This window comes from Talpa occidentalis, unplaced genomic scaffold (genome assembly GCF_014898055.3).
Source record: "Talpa occidentalis isolate TD23 unplaced genomic scaffold, MPIMG_talOcc4v2.1, whole genome shotgun sequence".
In the NCBI taxonomy this organism is placed as follows: Eukaryota; Metazoa; Chordata; class Mammalia; order Eulipotyphla; family Talpidae; genus Talpa; species Talpa occidentalis.
In genome coordinates, this window is record NW_026555331.1 from 85,814,131 (window position 1) to 85,832,541 (window position 18,411).

The 18,411-nt window shown below is 35.0% G+C and overlaps 1 protein-coding gene across 9 annotated transcripts in view; it reads left to right on the plus strand.

Moving 5' to 3' along the window:
• PPP1R9A (protein phosphatase 1 regulatory subunit 9A) overlaps nucleotides 1-18,411 on the plus strand; it is a 292,878-nt gene that overhangs the window by 185,916 nt on the left and 88,551 nt on the right. For all 9 annotated transcript variants that reach the window (XM_054692354.1, XM_054692357.1, XM_054692361.1 and 6 more), the window contains exon 5: nucleotides 3,125-3,229. In XM_054692354.1, coding sequence (XP_054548329.1) covers nucleotides 3,125-3,229 — 105 coding nt within the window. The remainder of the gene's footprint in view (nucleotides 1-3,124; nucleotides 3,230-18,411) is intronic.

Here is an 18,411-nt window from a genome sequence, read left to right on the forward strand (position 1 = left end):
ATTTATTTGTTTGTTCATTTGTTTTGTTTATACATGCACTGGGTACAGTCAGAAGCGCGGGAGGGTGAGAGAATTCACCAGAGCCAGAGCGGGGAGCAGAACAGGCAGAAGGACCGAAGTACACTGCTGAGGGGAGCAGCGGGTGGCAGGAGAGGTCTGCGCACCATGTGGGACCCTCCTCCGGTGGCCGGGGAGCAGCCGGGAATCGAACCGGCGCCGCAGAGGCTGCGGGCAGCTTCGCAACCCAGCGCTCTACCGCTGCGCCACCGGGGAGGCCCTCAATACAGGGAATTTGTAGCTTCAGTTTTGCATCATCAGCAACAGGATAGTTACTCAGATTCTTTGTTATCTTTCACGTGAGAAATAATAAATACCCATAATGCTCATGGAGATTTTGGAATGATCAGATTATAAAATTACACTGCCAAGCATTGCTATTAATAGAGGGGATTTTTTTTTAACTCTTGTTTAAGTGCAAGCTAGATCCAGAACTAAAAATGGCTAAGAACCAGGAAAAAAATAACCTAAGGTAGCAAAGATAAAGTCCTATTGCAGCTACAGAATCTTTCTGGAATTCAGCAGGGATATTCCTGGATATAAGAAGTCCATGAAATGCATTTCTTGCTGACACAATTGAGTTGGTATTAAAAGAGAAAGATAACTTTCATAAATATAAAGTATCTAAATCTATCCAAGACAAAATTATATAAATTGACATGTAGTTTACTATGTCTAGGACATTTAATCAGTTTTAAACAGTGGGTCAATTAAAGTATGTTCCCCATATCATACTAGGTTGGGCCTGTTCAATAATGTGCCCATTGGCATTGAAAGAACATATTGTCCCCCTTTTCTTCCTATTTCTAAGCTTTAAGTAACTTTTCTTAACATATGGAAACAACATGTGCAATACATAACTCCTGCCTCTGATAACTATGGTACATTCAGTTTTGTATCAATGGGAGAGTCAATTTGTGTAAAGATGTCAGTTTTCCCAAAACTAACCTTTAAAATCAGTATAATCTCATTAAATCCCCAACAAATGTTCTTATGGAAGCTGGCAAGTAAATTAAAAAAACTCTTAATAATTATGAAGAACAAATGCTTAAATAGCTCAAAATATTTTCATGACCAAGAAGTAGGGGAAGGAAACTACCCTATGAAATGTCAAAATCAGTTATGAAACTAAGTAAATCAGTGCAATTTGAGAGATAGACAGGCAAGTAGAACCTAATGGAGAACCCAGAAACATGGTGATTCACATTGGAAAAGTGAACAAAGGAAACTCTGAAAATCAGTGACAAATAAATAATCTCTCTTAAATGTTAGCTAATTGATTATACACTTGGAAAAATAAAATTAGATTACTAATACATATTATATAGTACATATTATAATAAAAAATAAAATCCAACTGAAAAACTACCTAAATGCAGAAAAGCAATGTGTCAGAATTTTTAGAAGAAAACATGTAATGTTTTTATAACCCTGATAATAAAGGGATTCCTAAACACAATACAAAAGTTAACTAAAAGCTAACATTTTACAAATGTGATTATATTATGAAAAATCATTTTCCTCAAAACCATCAATTTCCAAAGGAATGTAAACATACTATAAATTGGGCAAAGGTATTTGCAATAAATTTGATTGGGAAAGTGTTATTTTGCAGATATAAAGACATATGTATCTATATAGAGATACATAGATATCAGGAAACAAAAGATGCTCAGTCCAACAATATTGACAATAAATAGGTAAGATCTGAGAGCTTATAGAAGTGGACATATGCTCATAAACATAAAAAAATATTCAACCACTCTAATCAAGTAAATGCAATTAAATCATAATGTGATTATCTTTTTATACTTATTAGATAGGCAGTATTTAAATCGCCAAATATTGGGGAGGATCTGGAAAGTAAAACTTTTTTGCATTATGTTGATAATGTACATTGGTGTAATGCCTATGTTCTTTGAATCATAACTCCTTTTTATTAGTATGTATCTTGGAGAAACACACATATGCATAGAAAAACATGTATGAAATTATTTGTTATACCATATTCATAAGAGCTAAAATTATAAACAACACATTCATCCATAATGGATGAATGTATTTCAGTATATTCATAAAAGATAACACTATACTTTTTCAAATGAACTATCTAAAATTGTATTTGTAACCTTGGCTAAATCTAACATATGATATTGAGTGAAACAAACTAAATTGTAGAGAAGGAAGTATAATTTTGATTTATAATTCTTTATAATTTTGATAACTGCAAATGTATCCATATCTGCCTATTCATACATGTGTATTATATTTCAAAAAAAGTCTAAGCTTTTTAATTAATATGATGTTCCCTCTGTGGAAGCAGTGAAGAGAGAACAGTTAGAGACAGATAACAAAGGGACTTCAGCTTTCCTGTAATGCATTTCCTTGGGAAAAGTTTAACTCAAATATTGGGTAGTACTGACAGTGTTGGGTACATGAACTTTTATTATCTACTTCCTTCTGTATTTATCCATGATTGAAATACTTCATTTTAAGGAATAAAAAATGGTATTTATAAAATGTATACACACACATATATATATATATTTAAAGTATTATACACTAAACAACACTAATGCTGTATATTGCTCCTAAGGATACATATGCATATGCACCCACGCACACACATGTGCACCTCTTTTTTTTAAACAATATGTTTTTGAGGTTCACAACTTGAATAGGGAGCATTCCCAGCATTTCTGGTGATGGGTTTCCTTGAAGGAGAGAGGTGAAAATTTTTTGTTTTATGTAATTTATTAAGGACAAAAAATGATGTAAATATGTTACATATTTTCAGTTATCACTTCTTTGTACCAGGTATATGGATGTTGCATAAACAGTTTCTCCATTTAGTATTATTTATTTCTGTTCTTCAGAACAATCGTTTAAAAATTTAAGCATTAGATAATATCTGGAACTTGTATATAAAAGCCAAATTTTTGATCATTAAGAGTATTTTTAAAATGAAGGTATTTTCTCAACTCATTTATTGGAATGGTACTTTGTGATCATAAACCATTTTTTGTTTATTAATAAATATTTTTTAATTTATTCTCCCTTCCTAAAGAATACAAGTCAATGATCAGATTGTGGAAGTGGATGGAATCAGCTTGGTGGGTGTCACACAGAATTTTGCTGCAACAGTTCTCCGAAACACCAAGGGCACAGTCAGGTAAATATGTGACTTCAGATATAAATATGTCATTTCAGATGGTTCCTTGATATATTGTAGCATTTTAGTTTTCTATAATTGTTCCTACAAGTATATGTGATAACAAAAAGGATTTATCTAAATGCTAAAACCTTGCCTTTTGCTTTTAATTTTTCCCTTACTGTAATTAGCTTATATAAGTGTTTAAAACTACAAAATATGATACTCTAGAACTATAATAAGATAAATGGGATTGCTACATGAGTCAATGTGATTCTTTACTGGGCTGTGTTAATATATGCCTTATTGCTAATATAGTAAGAATTTCTAGATAGATAGAATTGAGGTTTAATAAATGCAATTTTTAAATCTTTTTATTATTTTAAAGAATCAGTCAGGACTGATCTTTGGTGAACTCTTAACTTGCAATTTAATAAGACAGAGGGTACCTTTTGAGCCTTGAAATTTATATTCAGTCATGAGGTTCTGAAAGTATCTTAGAAAACAAACAAGACAGCAATCCTGAGCCATCTAAGTTCAAAGTTTTATTTGGCCATAGGCTACTTATTTTTTAATATAGTCTAGTTTGCTTATCTCTTATACTTTTCCATAAATCCTATGAAGGAACATATAAGAGGATGTTCTTTAGTATGTGTAATTATAAAAATGTTATAGTGTTACCCTTATCAAAAGGAAACTGCCAGATATTTTGAAAATATTGATGAGTTAACATTGTAGAAACAGGGTAACATTAGGACTTTATTGCAGCATGTTTTATATTGCACAAGCATGATTTTAAGTTTTAGAATTTAGACTTCTTCAGTTGGAAAGTATTCTTTAATGCTGAAGAGAATTTTAAAGGAACAGTCTCCAAGACTTTTCTGAGACTGTGTTGATGCTTCAGTAACACCTATAGTGCTGAGAAAGTATGTAAAATAATTAGGGGTATAGGAAAAAAATTGATGGATGCTCTCTCAGAACTTCAGGGGTGATCCCTCAGTAAAAGGATTGTCTTTTTGTAGTTTTCTGTCTGTTCTTAAAGCAACATTTGCCTGTGTCAGTTGTAACTTTTTTGGTTGGAAAGTGTTCATAGTTACTTGTAATCATAGCTGTCCCTTTCTTTCTCTTCATTTTTTTATTCTGTTACCATTTTAAGCCTTGTACAAGTTGCAACCGACTAAACTAGTTTCCCTCACTTCAGTCTTTTCCTTCTTTAATCTGTACTTCTCATCTTTACCCCTAATGGAGGAACATCATAGTTTTCAAACAGATGGAAGGCTCTCATGGAAGAAGGATTTAACCATCCTGTGTAACTCTACTAGTAGAACTCAACCTGTGGATAGACATAATTCTGAATACATCATCTCCCTCTCTTCTTCAGAAACCTTTGGGAACTCGCCATCTCGTGCAGAATCTAATCTCTTTATTCTGGTATTAAACATCTTTGCCCACCCAGTCTTACTACCTACTTCTCCTCACATTCATGGCAGGGTACTGCTATGATAGGATTGTCATCACCTTTTGGCTCGGACTTGTGAATTATTGTTTTTGTACTTTTCTTTCTCTCTGTCTAAAACATTCTCTTCTGAACATAGTGGTGGCTATTTGAGGGAGATGAAGACTGAGTGAAATGGGCAATAAAGACTGAGTGAAAAGGGGTCGATTCTCTGGTGGAGGATGGAGACTAGACCTTAGGTGTAATTATGACGAAGTACATATGGGTGTTGAATTGTAATGCTATACACCTGAAACTTATATGGTGTTTTAAACCAGTGCCACTTCAATACAACATTAAAAAAAACCTCTTCTGTTTAGAACCTACTTTTCTTGAAGAACATGTTTCAGCTCCTTTGCCCTCCTGGAAGTCCTCCTTGACCTCTCTATCCGTGGTGATCTTCTTCCTGAAAACACTCATCGTTTATACCACTTTTTTGACCTTGAGGTTATAGAACATTCTACTTTCATCTTTTAAAGACATCCATCTTATTTCCCCATTCACTTGGCAAAAATCTTGATATCAAAATGGTACTTTTTACCTCCTTTGTTCCCCAAAATTATTTTTCTAAGATTTATTCATTTATGCACACGAGAGTGGGATACGGGCCAGAGATGCGGGGAGTGAGAGGATTCTCTAGAGACAGAGTGGGGAACAGAACAGGCAGATTGACCGAAGCACACTGCTGAGGGGAGCAACGGGCGAGGCAGGAGAGGTCTGCTGTGCCGTGTGGGTTGTTTCCTGGCCGGCCAGGGATTGAACCCGTGCTGCAGAGACTGCGAATTACCTCGCAGTGCAGTGCTCAACCCTTTGTGCCACCAGGGAGGCCCCCCCCCAAATTATTTAAGCCTGTGTGAATTGAGTGAAATTATGTAAAATCCAGAACCTTAATTAATAAAATATAGGAGGGAAAAATATTAGAGATCAAAATTTTTATTTATTACCTGGAAATATATGTGAAATTGGTGCCAGCATTTGACTATTGATCAGTATCACACAATGCAATTCTACGACTTCACCCACAATTACAGAGAATCATTTTTATATCTGACATTTTAGCCTGCTTTATTTTTAATTGCTGTACCTGATTTTATGAACTTACAGTACCAATGAAGATCCCATTAGGATGCACTTTTAGCACAGTAGAGAAATCATAATACAAGTATTTTAGGATGATGGCTTCTAAGGGTCTTTATGTTTTTCAACACTACATCATTTGCAGAATTTTAAACAAATTAGCCTCAAACTAGGTTAGGTAAATGAGTGAGCAAAATCTCAGGCCTGGCTATTTTAATGATAATATTGACAATTAATACCTGTGATGCTGTTATGTTGATGATGTTAGTAGTTGATTAGGGAAAGGAATCATTTAGAAATTATGTAGCATGGTAAAACAGGAGAAAGATAACAACGGAAGGAGTGGTTTTGGAGGACTCAGATACAGTCTTCATCTTCCCATCACAGGGTATCACCTTGGTACCATACTCAGAAGCCCACATTATTTTGTGTGTGGTTGGGGGTCTAATAGTTGGGGTCTCTTTTTCTGCCTCATCATCTTATTCCTCTCTTCTCAAACCAGTATTAAATGGATATATTTTTACACTTGAACAGCTCAACCATTGAATACTCCCAGACTCCAATAAATTCAAGTAGAATTAAGAAATCCCTTTATTATTGTTCCTACAGCTGCAGCAACTACTGCTGCTACTACTACTACCACTATTTTAACAGCTTAAAGCAAAATACATTTATTGCCTCACTGTTTCTGTGTGTTTAGAGCCTGAGCTCAGATTAACTGAGTCTTTTGCCTCAGGTTGTCATAAGTCTGTAATCAAGTGTCAGCAAATACTGTTGTTTAATTTGAGACTGTGCAGATTCTCTTCCAAGATCCTATGGTTGCTGACTGAATCATGGTCCTTGCAGTTGTAAGACTGAGGCTTTCAGCTTCCAAAGTCACTGTTCTTTTTCATGTGGTCCCCCCATAATAGGACAGCTTTCTTCATCAAGACAATATGGAAAGACCAATATGGCAAGACCCTGCTAGTAGGATGAAGATCTACATGAGATACTAAAGTCATGAGCGCGACTTCCCATCACTTTTGCCATATTCTGTTGGTGGGGAGCTAGTCACAGGTCTCTCCACACTGAAAGAGATATAAGATGAGGAAAAGCCCTGAGTGCCACCTTAATTTCTTTCTATGATATATATAGGATGTAGGTATTAACATGTGTTTTTTAATATAAGAAAAAACTGGAAGTAAATCATTCAAATTGTTTTAAACACAGTCACTGTTCCCATATATATATATATATATATATATATATATATATATATATATATATATGCTTTATTGAGGTGACATTGGTTTACAACATGATTTCTCTTTCAGAGGTGTAGATTCTTCCTTTTAGGTGCTGTTACTATACCGCATCACCCCCAAAGCACCCAGAGTCCACCACCGTAGGCCCTTCCCAGTGTGCCCCCTTCTCATTCTGTTCTCCCTCTGCTCTCTGGTAGCCTACTTGCTACTATCAGTTATCTAGGGCTTGTTATTGTCTAATCCTTTGTTTTGTTTCTCTGTCTTCCACATACAAGTGATACCATCCTGTAATTGTCTCTCACTTTCTGACTTGATTTGCTTAGCATAATCCTCTCCAGCTCCATCCGTGTTGCCACAAGAGAAAAATGTATTTTGAATTAAAGTATAGGTAGCAGAGGTAAAATCTCAGAGCTATTTCTGTTACAAGCCATGAATAATATGCATTGTATTCACTGATATTTCTCTGGTCTTAATGCCAGGAATGGTCTCTCTCTAGTAATTATCAAATGAAGCCAGATGTTATGAATTCAGATTTGGCATAACTATAACAGATATATGAGTTTATGGAAGTGTTTTAATTTCTCTTTGACTCAATTTCTTTATCTATAAAATTGGCATCAAGTTAATACTAACCCCAAAGATTTGCCTTGAATGTCAATGAGTCAGAACATGTAATACATTTCAGTGAATGCCTGGAAAAGTTGAAACACAATCAATTATTAGTTATTATTATTTTCTGATTACTTATTAGGTATTCATGTAGATTGTTAGTTGTTAAAAAAAACAAGAAACATATAATAGTTGTAGCCATTTCTAACAAAAGTGCAGGATCTTATGCTATGCATTTTAAAATAACTTTTTTGTTGACTGTGTAATGTTTGTGTTTTTTAAATAAGTCATTAAAGTTATTTTTATATAAACTAATATATATCATAAAATACATTTTTATATCAGTTAATTTATTTTTAACTGAGGTAATATTGGTATATCCCCATCAGTTATTACTTCCACAGTGCACCCACCACCAACTCATCCACAGTCCACCACACCATAGACAATTGTGCTTCCTTCCCACATTGTTCCTCCCCTCCACCACCCCCTTGGGGCTTCAGTTCTGTATTCAGCTATCAAGGTTTTTCAACTTGTCTTTATCACATTAAGAACTAAAGGTAATGAATTCTCAATAACAAAAAGTTAAATTTCTTAATATAAAATTAAAAGCTGAGTGTTCTTTTCCTTTTACCACCTGTCTGAGTATGCAGAGGAAAGTAGTGTTAACAGCCTCTTTTTCGTTCTTTGGGAGGTAGCAATATAAATCTTTTCATTTCTTGATTTTTCAGTTTTAGATTAAAAAAAAAATCTTATGATTTGTTTGCTTGTTTATAAACCTTCGTCTATCTTTTTTTAAAAATTGAAACAATTTTGCAATAGTTTGGGCCTCCCTGGTGGCGCAGCAGTTGAGTGCTGGGCTGCGAAGCTGCCCTCAGCCTCTGTATAGCCGGTTCGATCCCCGGCCACTGGCGAGGGTCCCACATGGCGCACAGACCTCTCCTGCTGCCCACTGCTCCCCTCAGCAGTGTATTTCGTCAGTCTGCCTGTTCTGTTTCCTGCTCTGGCTCTGGTGAATTCTCTCACCCTCCCACGCTTCTGATTGTACTCAATGCTTGTATAAATCAATCAATCAATCAAAAAAAATTTGCAATAGCTTGTAGCATTTACTTTCTCTTATAAAACTATACTTGTGTTCAGAACATTTTACATAGATTAATTAAAACAGAACCAGTAACAAACATTTACAGTGTTATGGCTATGGAAATATTATTCACTGTGGACTCTGGTATTGTTATTATTGAATTGATAAAAAATGAAATGTATTATTATGTCATTCAATCTTTGCCTCGCTATGAGAAAGACAGTTCAAGGCATCAGGTTCTAACAGAACCTGGCTTTTTTAGCCTTCTTTATTTCCTCTGTTTCATACATACCTGTTAGTATGTCTATAAGTTAATTATTTTGTTTTACTATTTGGATTAAGTACAGTATTTGACATTCAAAATCCTTTTCTCTCAGAATTAGGAAGACATTGTTCATTGTCTTTTAATATCTGCAATTAATAATGAGAAGTTTAATGTTAACCTGATTCATAGTCATTTATGTTTTTTTCCCCTTTTCTCTTGTGAATACTTTCCCCCTTATCATTGGGTTTTTGAAAGTTTATGAGGCTGTAACTAGATTGGGGTATGTGTGTGTGTGTGTGTGTGTGTGTGTGTGTGTGTGTGTGTGTTTAATTCTGCTTGGGACTCAATCTGAAGACTTGGTTTTAGAAAATTTTCTCTTAACATTTTTTCTCCTCTATTTCTTCTTCACTGCCTTGTTTCTTTTTTCAAACCAGTATTAAGTAGGGTTTAGATATCCTGAACATATCCTCTAGCATCTTTTCTCTTAGTGTTGCTGTCTGGGTACATTTTTGCTAATATGTTCAAAGACTTTTCTTAATTTTATCACCCAGATCACCAACTTATTTGTAAGCTATGGTCTTTCATATTTTTAGCTGTTCTGGCCTTAAATTCATTTTCCTTTTTAGATTTCTAGTTCTCCCCTCTCTTGTCCAAGCTTAAGATTAGTATATCCAACTTCCTATTTTCCATCTTTATGTGGCTATCTAGAAGACACAACTTAAATATGTTCAAAGTATTAACCTTTATTTGTACCATTCCCTAATTCCTGCTCCTCTGAAAATATACATGATGTTTACTTGTCTGATTTCTTCATTTTATTTTATTTTTGTTTTTTTTTTTAAGATTTTATTTTATTTGTACAAGAACCTGGGTGCAGGCCAGAGATGTGGGGGTGAGAGGATTCACCAGAGACAGCAGGGAACAGAACAGGCAGAAGGACCAAAATACGCTGCCGAGGGGAGCAGCGGGCGAGACAGGAGGGGTCTGTCACACCATGTGGGTTGCTCCCCGGACGGCGGGGAGGCGGGGATCGAACCAGCACTGCAGAGGCTGCGGACAGCTCCACAGTGCTGCGCTCAACTGCCTGTGCCGCCAGGGAGTCCCCTTTATATATATTTTTTAAGATTTATTTTATTTTTTTTAAAGATTTATTTATACAAGAACTGGGGTACAGTCGACTCAGATAAACTATGTAAAATAAAATGTCTCTAGGGGCCTCCCCTGGTGGCGCAGCGGTTGAGCGCTGGGCTGCGAAGCTGCCTGCAGCCTCTGCAGCACCGGTTCAATCCCCGGCCACCGGCAAGGGTCCCACATAGCGTGCAGTCCTCTCCTGTCGTGCCCGCTGCTCCCCTCAGCAGTGTATTTCGTCGGTCTGCCTGTTCTGTTCCCTGCTCTGGTGAATTCTCCCGCGCTTCTGACTGTACCCAGTGCTTGTATAAATAAATAAATCTTAAAAAAAAAAGAGAAGCCCCTCAAAATGAGATTCTCCCACCTTTGAAAAAAAATAAAAAAAAAAATAAAATGTCTCTAAAGTTTAGGGTAATTCCTGTCAGAGAAGATATAAATTAGAATAAAGAAGGGTGCCATCACAGATTCATGGGAGGGTGAGAGAATTCACCAGAGACAGAGTAGGGAGCAGAACAGGCAGACAGACCAAAGATACTGCTGAGGGGAGCAGCGGGCGAGACAGGAGACGTCCGCTGAGCCATGTGGGAATCTCCCTGGCCAGCCAGAATCGAACCAGTGCTACTGAGGCTATGGACAGCTCCACAGCACGGGGCCCAACCCGCAACACCACCAGGGAGGCCCTAAAGATTTATTTATGCATACAAGAGCTGGGGTACAGGCCAGAGGTGTGTGGGGGTGGGGGTGAGTGGATTCACCAGAGACAGAGTGGGGAACAGAACAGGCAGATTGACCAAAGTACACTGCTGAGGGGAGCAGCAGGCAAGTCAGGAGAAGTCTGCTGCACCATGTGGGTTGCTCCCTGGCCGGCTGGGGGATCGAACTCATACTGCTGAGGCTACCAATAGTTTTATAGGTTGTGTCTTAACCCCTTGCGCCACCAGGCAGAATCTTCTTTTTAAGTCTCAATTCAAAAATTACTTTTTCAGTGAATGAGCTCTTCTCGTATTTTTTTCTGTTGTTCAGACCCCAACTCAGTGTTTTTTAAAGTGCCATATTTTTTACATAGCATTCATCTAATGGTCCTGTTATGGTACTCCACTCCTTTTGTTAACTCTCTTGGTTAGTCCTCTATATCTTTGACCCCTGTGTAAATGGTATGATGATTATAGAATGAAAGAAATAATGATGTGTAACTTCCAAGGCGTGGGTCTTTTGGATCACTGGATCTGGAAAAAATCCAGCTGCCATATTGAAAAGACTTTCCAACAACCTTCTGGAGAGGCCCACAAAAGGAAGAACTTAGGCCAGCCAACAGCCAGCATCCACTGCAGCCATGTAAGGGAGACATCTTGGAAGAACAACCTCCAGACTCAATAAAACCTTCAGATGACCACAGATCCGGCCAATATTTGGTTGAGCTTCATGTGAAGCACCAATTCAAAACTGCTCGATTAAGCTTTTCCCAAGTTCTTGACTCAGATAAACTATGTAAAATAAAATGTCTCTAAAGTTTAGGGTAATTCCTGTCAGAGAAGATATAAATTAGAATAAAGAAGGGTGCCATCACAAATTCAACAGATATTTTAATTATTACCTAATATTATAAAGAATTTTATGCTAATACAATTTAAAATAAATTGTTAAATGTCTTATAAGACAATACTATGAAAAAAGTACCAAAGCTCACTCAAGATAATACTGTGTGTATGGATATATATGAAGGTGAATTTAGAGTTAAAGCTTTCTAGTAAATTAAATTCCAGATCTAGTTTGTTTTACTGGTGAATCTTACTAAGTATTAGGGGAAGTATTACCAATTCTATACAAAATTCTTTAGAACACAAGAGAGAGGACATGTCTCAACTTACTTTTATCAGGCCAGTATTACCATCGTACCAAAGTCATAAAAAACTATTAAAATCAAAATTGCTATATACCAAAATTCCCCATGAGTATAGATAGAAAAGTAAGTAACAAAATTTTATCAGATTGAATTCAGGAATCTATAAATAGATAATAGATTATGGCCAAGTGACATTTATCTTTGGAATGTATAACTGAATTAACATTGAAAAATCAACCTATGAAATTTTCAATACTAAAAGAATAATGGAGAAAAGTCATACAGTTCTCTCAGTAGCTGTAGGTTAAAATAACTCTAAAGAAACTTGAAATATAAGTGAATTTTCCCAGTGTAATAAATAGTATCTAGGTAAAACCTGCAGTTAATCTCATGCTTAATGGTTAAAGGTTAAATGCTTTCCTTTTAGTATCAGAACAATGCAGTGTGTCCAGTTTCACCACTTCTACTGAGCATTGTCCTGGAGGTCATTACTGATTCAGTGAGGCAAGAGTAGGAAATGGAAAACACAGAAATTGAAAAGGAAGTAAAACTGTTTACAAATGGCATGTTTTTCTACATAGGAAATCCTAGGAAACCTAGAAAAGGTGCTGCTAGAAGTAACAAGTGAGTCAAACAAGGTTACAGGACAGGAGGTAGGTTAATGTAGACAAATACTTCCATTTCTTATACTAGTAACAATAAAGAATTGAAAATTCAGATTAAAAACATTTATGATAGGGCCTCCCCGGTGACGCAGCAGTTGAGCGCTGGGTTGCGAAGCTGCCCGCAGCCTCTGCAGCGCCGGTTTGATCCCCGGCTGCTCCCTGGCCACCAGAGGAGGGTCCCGCATGGCACGCAGACCTCTCCTGCCGCCCGCTGCTCCCCTCAGCAGTGTACTTCGGTCCTTCTGCCTGCTCTGCTCCCCGCTCTGGCTCTGGTGGATTCTCTCACCCTCCCGCGCTTCTGACTGTACCCAGTGCTTGTATAAATAAATAAATAAATAAATAAATAAATAAATAAATAAATAAATAATTAAAAATAAATTAAAAAAAAACAAACATTTATGATAGCATCAAAGCCTTGAAATACTTAATTGGGGATAAATATGACATCACATGCTGAAGACTTAAGCAAAATATATCTGAAAGAAAATAAAGATAGCTTAAATCAGTAAAGTAGTACACTTGTTCAATGATAAGATCACCCAATATTGTTAAGATTCACAAATCTGCAGAGTAAGCAGTCTAAGTGAAAATCTCACCAGGGTTGTTTTGTTGTTAAAATTAACATTTTTAAGAAATGAACAAAGTTGAGGAACTTTCACTGCCTGGAAATGAAAGCGGTCTAGTTTAGGCAAAAGGATAATAGTATAGATTAATCATAGCTTTTTTTTTTGAATAGATTAATCAAACTGACATAAATCGCTTTTTTACAAACACACTAAGGTTTTTCAGTGGGGGGAATTATCATCCTCTAAACAAAGGGTGCTGTAACAATTGAGTAACAATTTTTAAAAGGCAAAAACGCCTCGTAGTGTATATAAAAATTAAGATTGATCATAAACCTAAGTGAAATAACTAAAACCATAACATTTTTAGAAAACAGGTACAAATCTTTATGATTTTGGGTTAATTAAAGATCTTTTAGGTCATATAAGCAGGAAATGTAAGAGAAAGAAATGATAAACTGCATCAAAATTTAAGACATTTGTTCTAAAATACCCTTAAGAAAGTGAAAAAACAAGCTACAGATTGAATATTTGCAAAACAATTATCTGATAAAGGGCTGTTATTTAGAAGATATGAAAAACTCTTGTAATTCGTAAGATATAAACCCCTATTAAAATGTGCAAATCAATTAAAGAGACACTTCAGAGAAGAAGATATATAGTTAAGTGCATGAAATGCTGCTCAACATCATTAATCACTAGGAATGTGTAAATTAAATCCTAGTGGGGTATAGGATGACTGGAATTTAAAAGATGAAGATATAGGGCATCTTTAGGAATACAAAATAGCACAGCAACTTTGCAGAATAATTTGGTAGTTTTATATAAAGTTAAACATATACTTGCCACACCAGTTAGCAGTTCTACTCTTAGCTATTTACTAAAAAGCGGTGAAAACATCTGTCTCCCCAAAGACTCATATTTTCATGTTCATAAGAGCTTTATTCCCAATAAAAACTAGAATCAACTCAAATGACCTTTTAAACTGATAAATGGATATACAATTATATTTCATACAGTGAACCATTTCTCAATACAAAGGATTGGACTTCTAATATTCAACATAATGTAAGACTTTCAGAACTATTATATTAAGTAAAAGAAACCATACACAAAAGCCTTTACCCTGCTAAACTCCACTTAAAACGGCCAAGGTGAAAAAGGGAACATTTTTGAGATGACAAAAATGTTCTATGCAGTGTTCTGTATATATAACTATGTATGTATTTGTCAAAGCTCACATATTACACAACTTGAATTTGGTGAATTGTATTGCATATGAATCTGGCCTCAGTAAAACTTATTTTTTTAAATGTGTGATAATAGTTACAATTGACTTAGCTCCATGCTAACTAATTATAATGATGGAGGTGGTGATTTGGAAAGAAGCACTATGACTCTTTGAAAAAGGCACTGTAGTCAAGCAGAATTTCCCTAAGATATGTAGCTTTTATTGTGCCATATAAAGTTAATTTTAAAATACTTGATTTTAACCTAAAAAAATTACATTGTATGAAAGTTCTTATGTCTGAACCCTTTTCCTTATTCAAACATGGATTTGCAACATAATTTATAAGAGCTCATGTTTCTTCCCTGGCCCAACCCCTCCTGCAGCTATAAGTGGGCCCTTCTTTGTCTTGTCACCATGTACCTGACATGGATAGTTTACCTAATGCTTCATAATTTATTATTCAAAAATTTGGTGACTTGAAACACCAAAATTTCATTCTGTCAGTTTCTGTGAGTCACTTTCAGGGATGCCTCACAACTGGAACCTGGCTTCCCCAGGGGGAGTAATCCAAGAGAATGCCCAAGATGGAATCTGCCATCTTTATATAACCTCATTTCTGAATGGCATTCTGAGTGATTTGCTAAAAGTGAGTCAACAAGTCTATCACACACTCAAGGGGAGAAAATTTCACAAGACACATGTATCAGGAACCAGAGAACACTTGGGCCTATCACAGAAGGCTGCCTGTTCTGTGGTGATCATAATAGTAGTGATCAGTTGAAAGACTGGACAAATGGACAGGCAGACAGGCAGACAGATTAATGTTATACAGCAGGATTTATTTGCTTAATGCTTATGCCCTATCTTAAGAAGAACACTGAAAATCCTGAGATAAAAAAGACTAGTCAGAATGGTAATTGGTCTCTTCTCCCTTCTATATAGAAAAGTGAAAGATTCTACAAATTCTTTCCTAAAAAATAGAAAATTTTTTTAAATACATGGTAATGATCATAAAGCACTTGAAAGAGTGAACCGCGGGAAAAATTTTCTTTTAAACTCCAGACAGCCATCTTAGTACTGAGTGTCCTAGGAAAGTGCGTTCACATTGGTGTACAGCCCTGTGTGTGATTCAGAGGCACAGGGTCACAACTCTTCAGATGGATGTCACCACATCACACTCATCACCAGTGTACCCACAGTTAAAAAGCTTTGGCATTCAGAGTGAAACTATAAAATGTAATGAAACATAAATGACAAACTTTTTATTAAAGTGTTTAAAAAGCACCACGTGACCTTGTAATTAAAGACTCTAGTAAGAGTAGCTCTTATGTATCTATCTTTCTTTTTTAAAATTTATCATTCACATGTATTATACAGTAAATATTTATTTAAAGAAGATGTGAATGAAAAAATTGACTACTTAAGAACTAGTAGCTATATAACTTTTCCTTTTTCCATTAGCTAATTCCACATTAAGAATTTTAAAGTATTGGCATCATTTAAGTGCTATTTTTGACTAGAATATCACTTGTATTACAATAACATGTCTGAAAAACAAGGCACTCATGAATCGTTTTTTGACATAAACTTCTCACATCATTCACACAGAACATGTAGGATCTTTAACTTCAATTCAGCAAATTGTGAATGCAATTTTATAGTTGTTTAGTTTTTCTTTAATAGCTCTCCAAAGAATTCAATAAATTAATCAGATGAATCCCATATAATTTAATCATGTAAGTTCCAAAGGACAGTACATGGATGTGGGTTGGTCTGATAATAGATGAAAAGAAAAGGAAAAATTAATATATCTGAGTTTGCCTGTCGTATCTCACTTAGCTTGAAGGGGAAAATGGATAGTTCTTCTGAACTATCTGAGAATGGATAGTTCTTCAAGTCACATGGATACAAGATAATTGTTTGAAACACTAGAAATAAGCCTTGCTAAAAACATATACTAATTATAGATTTTAGTTTTAGTATTGTCATTGTTTATCAATCATAAGACTAGGAAATAATAATTCTTAATTTAAATATCATTACCGTTTGGTTTCTGTTATAGCTTATAGCTTATATAGCTTGGTTTCCTTATAGCTGAAAATAACAGACCACACCATTGTTTTTTGAAACAGGAAATTTTTTTTGTGATAAGAAAAATGTTTTTCTTACAAGAACTTTAAATTTAGAAGCAAGTTGATTTAACTACATTTATTATCTTAATGATAATTTCTAAATATAACTCATAATTGTGCCGAAGTGTCTGTTGATTTGGTCACATATATTTAGAGGGACTGATTGTTGCTATTAATCAATTTATTTTTGACAATTTAAAAAATTCAACTTAAAGTATCATGTCATTCATACTTTATATTTCAATAGCAACTAAAATTAAGGTTTTCAGAACACACTTTGGTGTGTTTTATACTTTCCCTGTGGCTGACTCAAAAAGTCTACTTTATTTGCAAGGCTAGTGTGATCAAATAAGAGGTAATTGGGACAGTATATACAGATAGTACTTTTAATGCACTCGATCCTACATAGATGTGAACATACCACCTGGGTAAAAACAACAGTGAACATTATAAAACACTCTAAGCACCAGGTACTTAGTTACACTTTTATATGGATTATATAGTAATTATTTGTTGTAGTCATTATATTCATTTTACAAATATAGAAACTAAGGATTAGAAATATTAGTACATTCAAGGGTACAGCACCAGTAAGTGATATTTATGGTTCAGTGGAGTCATCCTTCCAAAACCATTTTTCCCTTTTGCAAACTTTTTTATCATAGAATATATCTTTTATATTATCATATATGTACTCTGAATCCATAATTGACATAATAACCTTACTTAGAAATTTTCATTTTCTGCTCAATTCTACATATGATAAATTGTACACAAACTATTATAGGCTATAAGGTGCAGCTTAAAATTCAGCTAGTTATTTAGAACATATAAAAGGTAATTTGAATATTATATAGTTTTTAAAAGGGAGATTTTTATCTGTTTTGTCATAGTAATTATAGTAATAGTGCCTTAAGGTCCTTTTTTATCTAAAGCATATTTTATTCTTTTATCACTCCTTTTTTAGATACATGGGGGCAGATACTAATTTTCACATGAGGAAAATTAGACAGAGCATAGTTCAATTCCACTTCTATGTACTTTCTCTCTCTGGACTATACTTATGAGGTTGGCATTCTGTTATTGCAGATCTGGATTACAAGGTCTTAAGATGTGTGTAGATGGGTGTTATAACATTATCCAAATTAGCTGTCTGAGTGAAGAAATATGTTTACTTTAATGTAACACTTTCAAAGTAAATGCAGAGATGCACCGTGTTCATGGATGACTTAATATTAAGATGAGAGTTATCCATAAACAGATCTATAGAATCAAATTAATCCATAATCAAATTTTTAAGGGAACTGATAAATTGATTTTAAAATTTATATAGAAATATAAGTAAATCAGAGTAGTCAAAATAATTTTGAAAAATTTATGCAGAGTTGGAGCACTCCCCTTGCCTAGTTTGAGGATTTATTATATTTCAAGATTCATAGGGCAGTGTGGTTTAGGCACAAGGATTAGTACATTAATGGAATAAATTGGAAAGTCCAGAAATCAGAAATATATGGTCAATTGATTTTCAACAAATGTGCCAAAGCAATTCAATGGCAGTAATGAATAGTCCTTCAACAACAGTGTTGAAACAACTGATCATCCATTTGAAAAATAATGAAACTCCACTCTTACCAAACTTTGTATATGAAATAGCTCTAACAAAAATAAAAAATATTAATACCTTAAGAAAAAAATGGGGACAAAAACCATCATAACCCTGAATAAGGCAAATATTTCTTTAATAGGCACAGATCTTTTAAATAGTGATAAAGTTCGTTGGGCCTTCTCCTCACTTTGCTCAAAGGACTCTGGTAGGGGAATATGGTTGCTTTGGTGGTGGGGGTGGTGTGGTATCATACATCTGAAG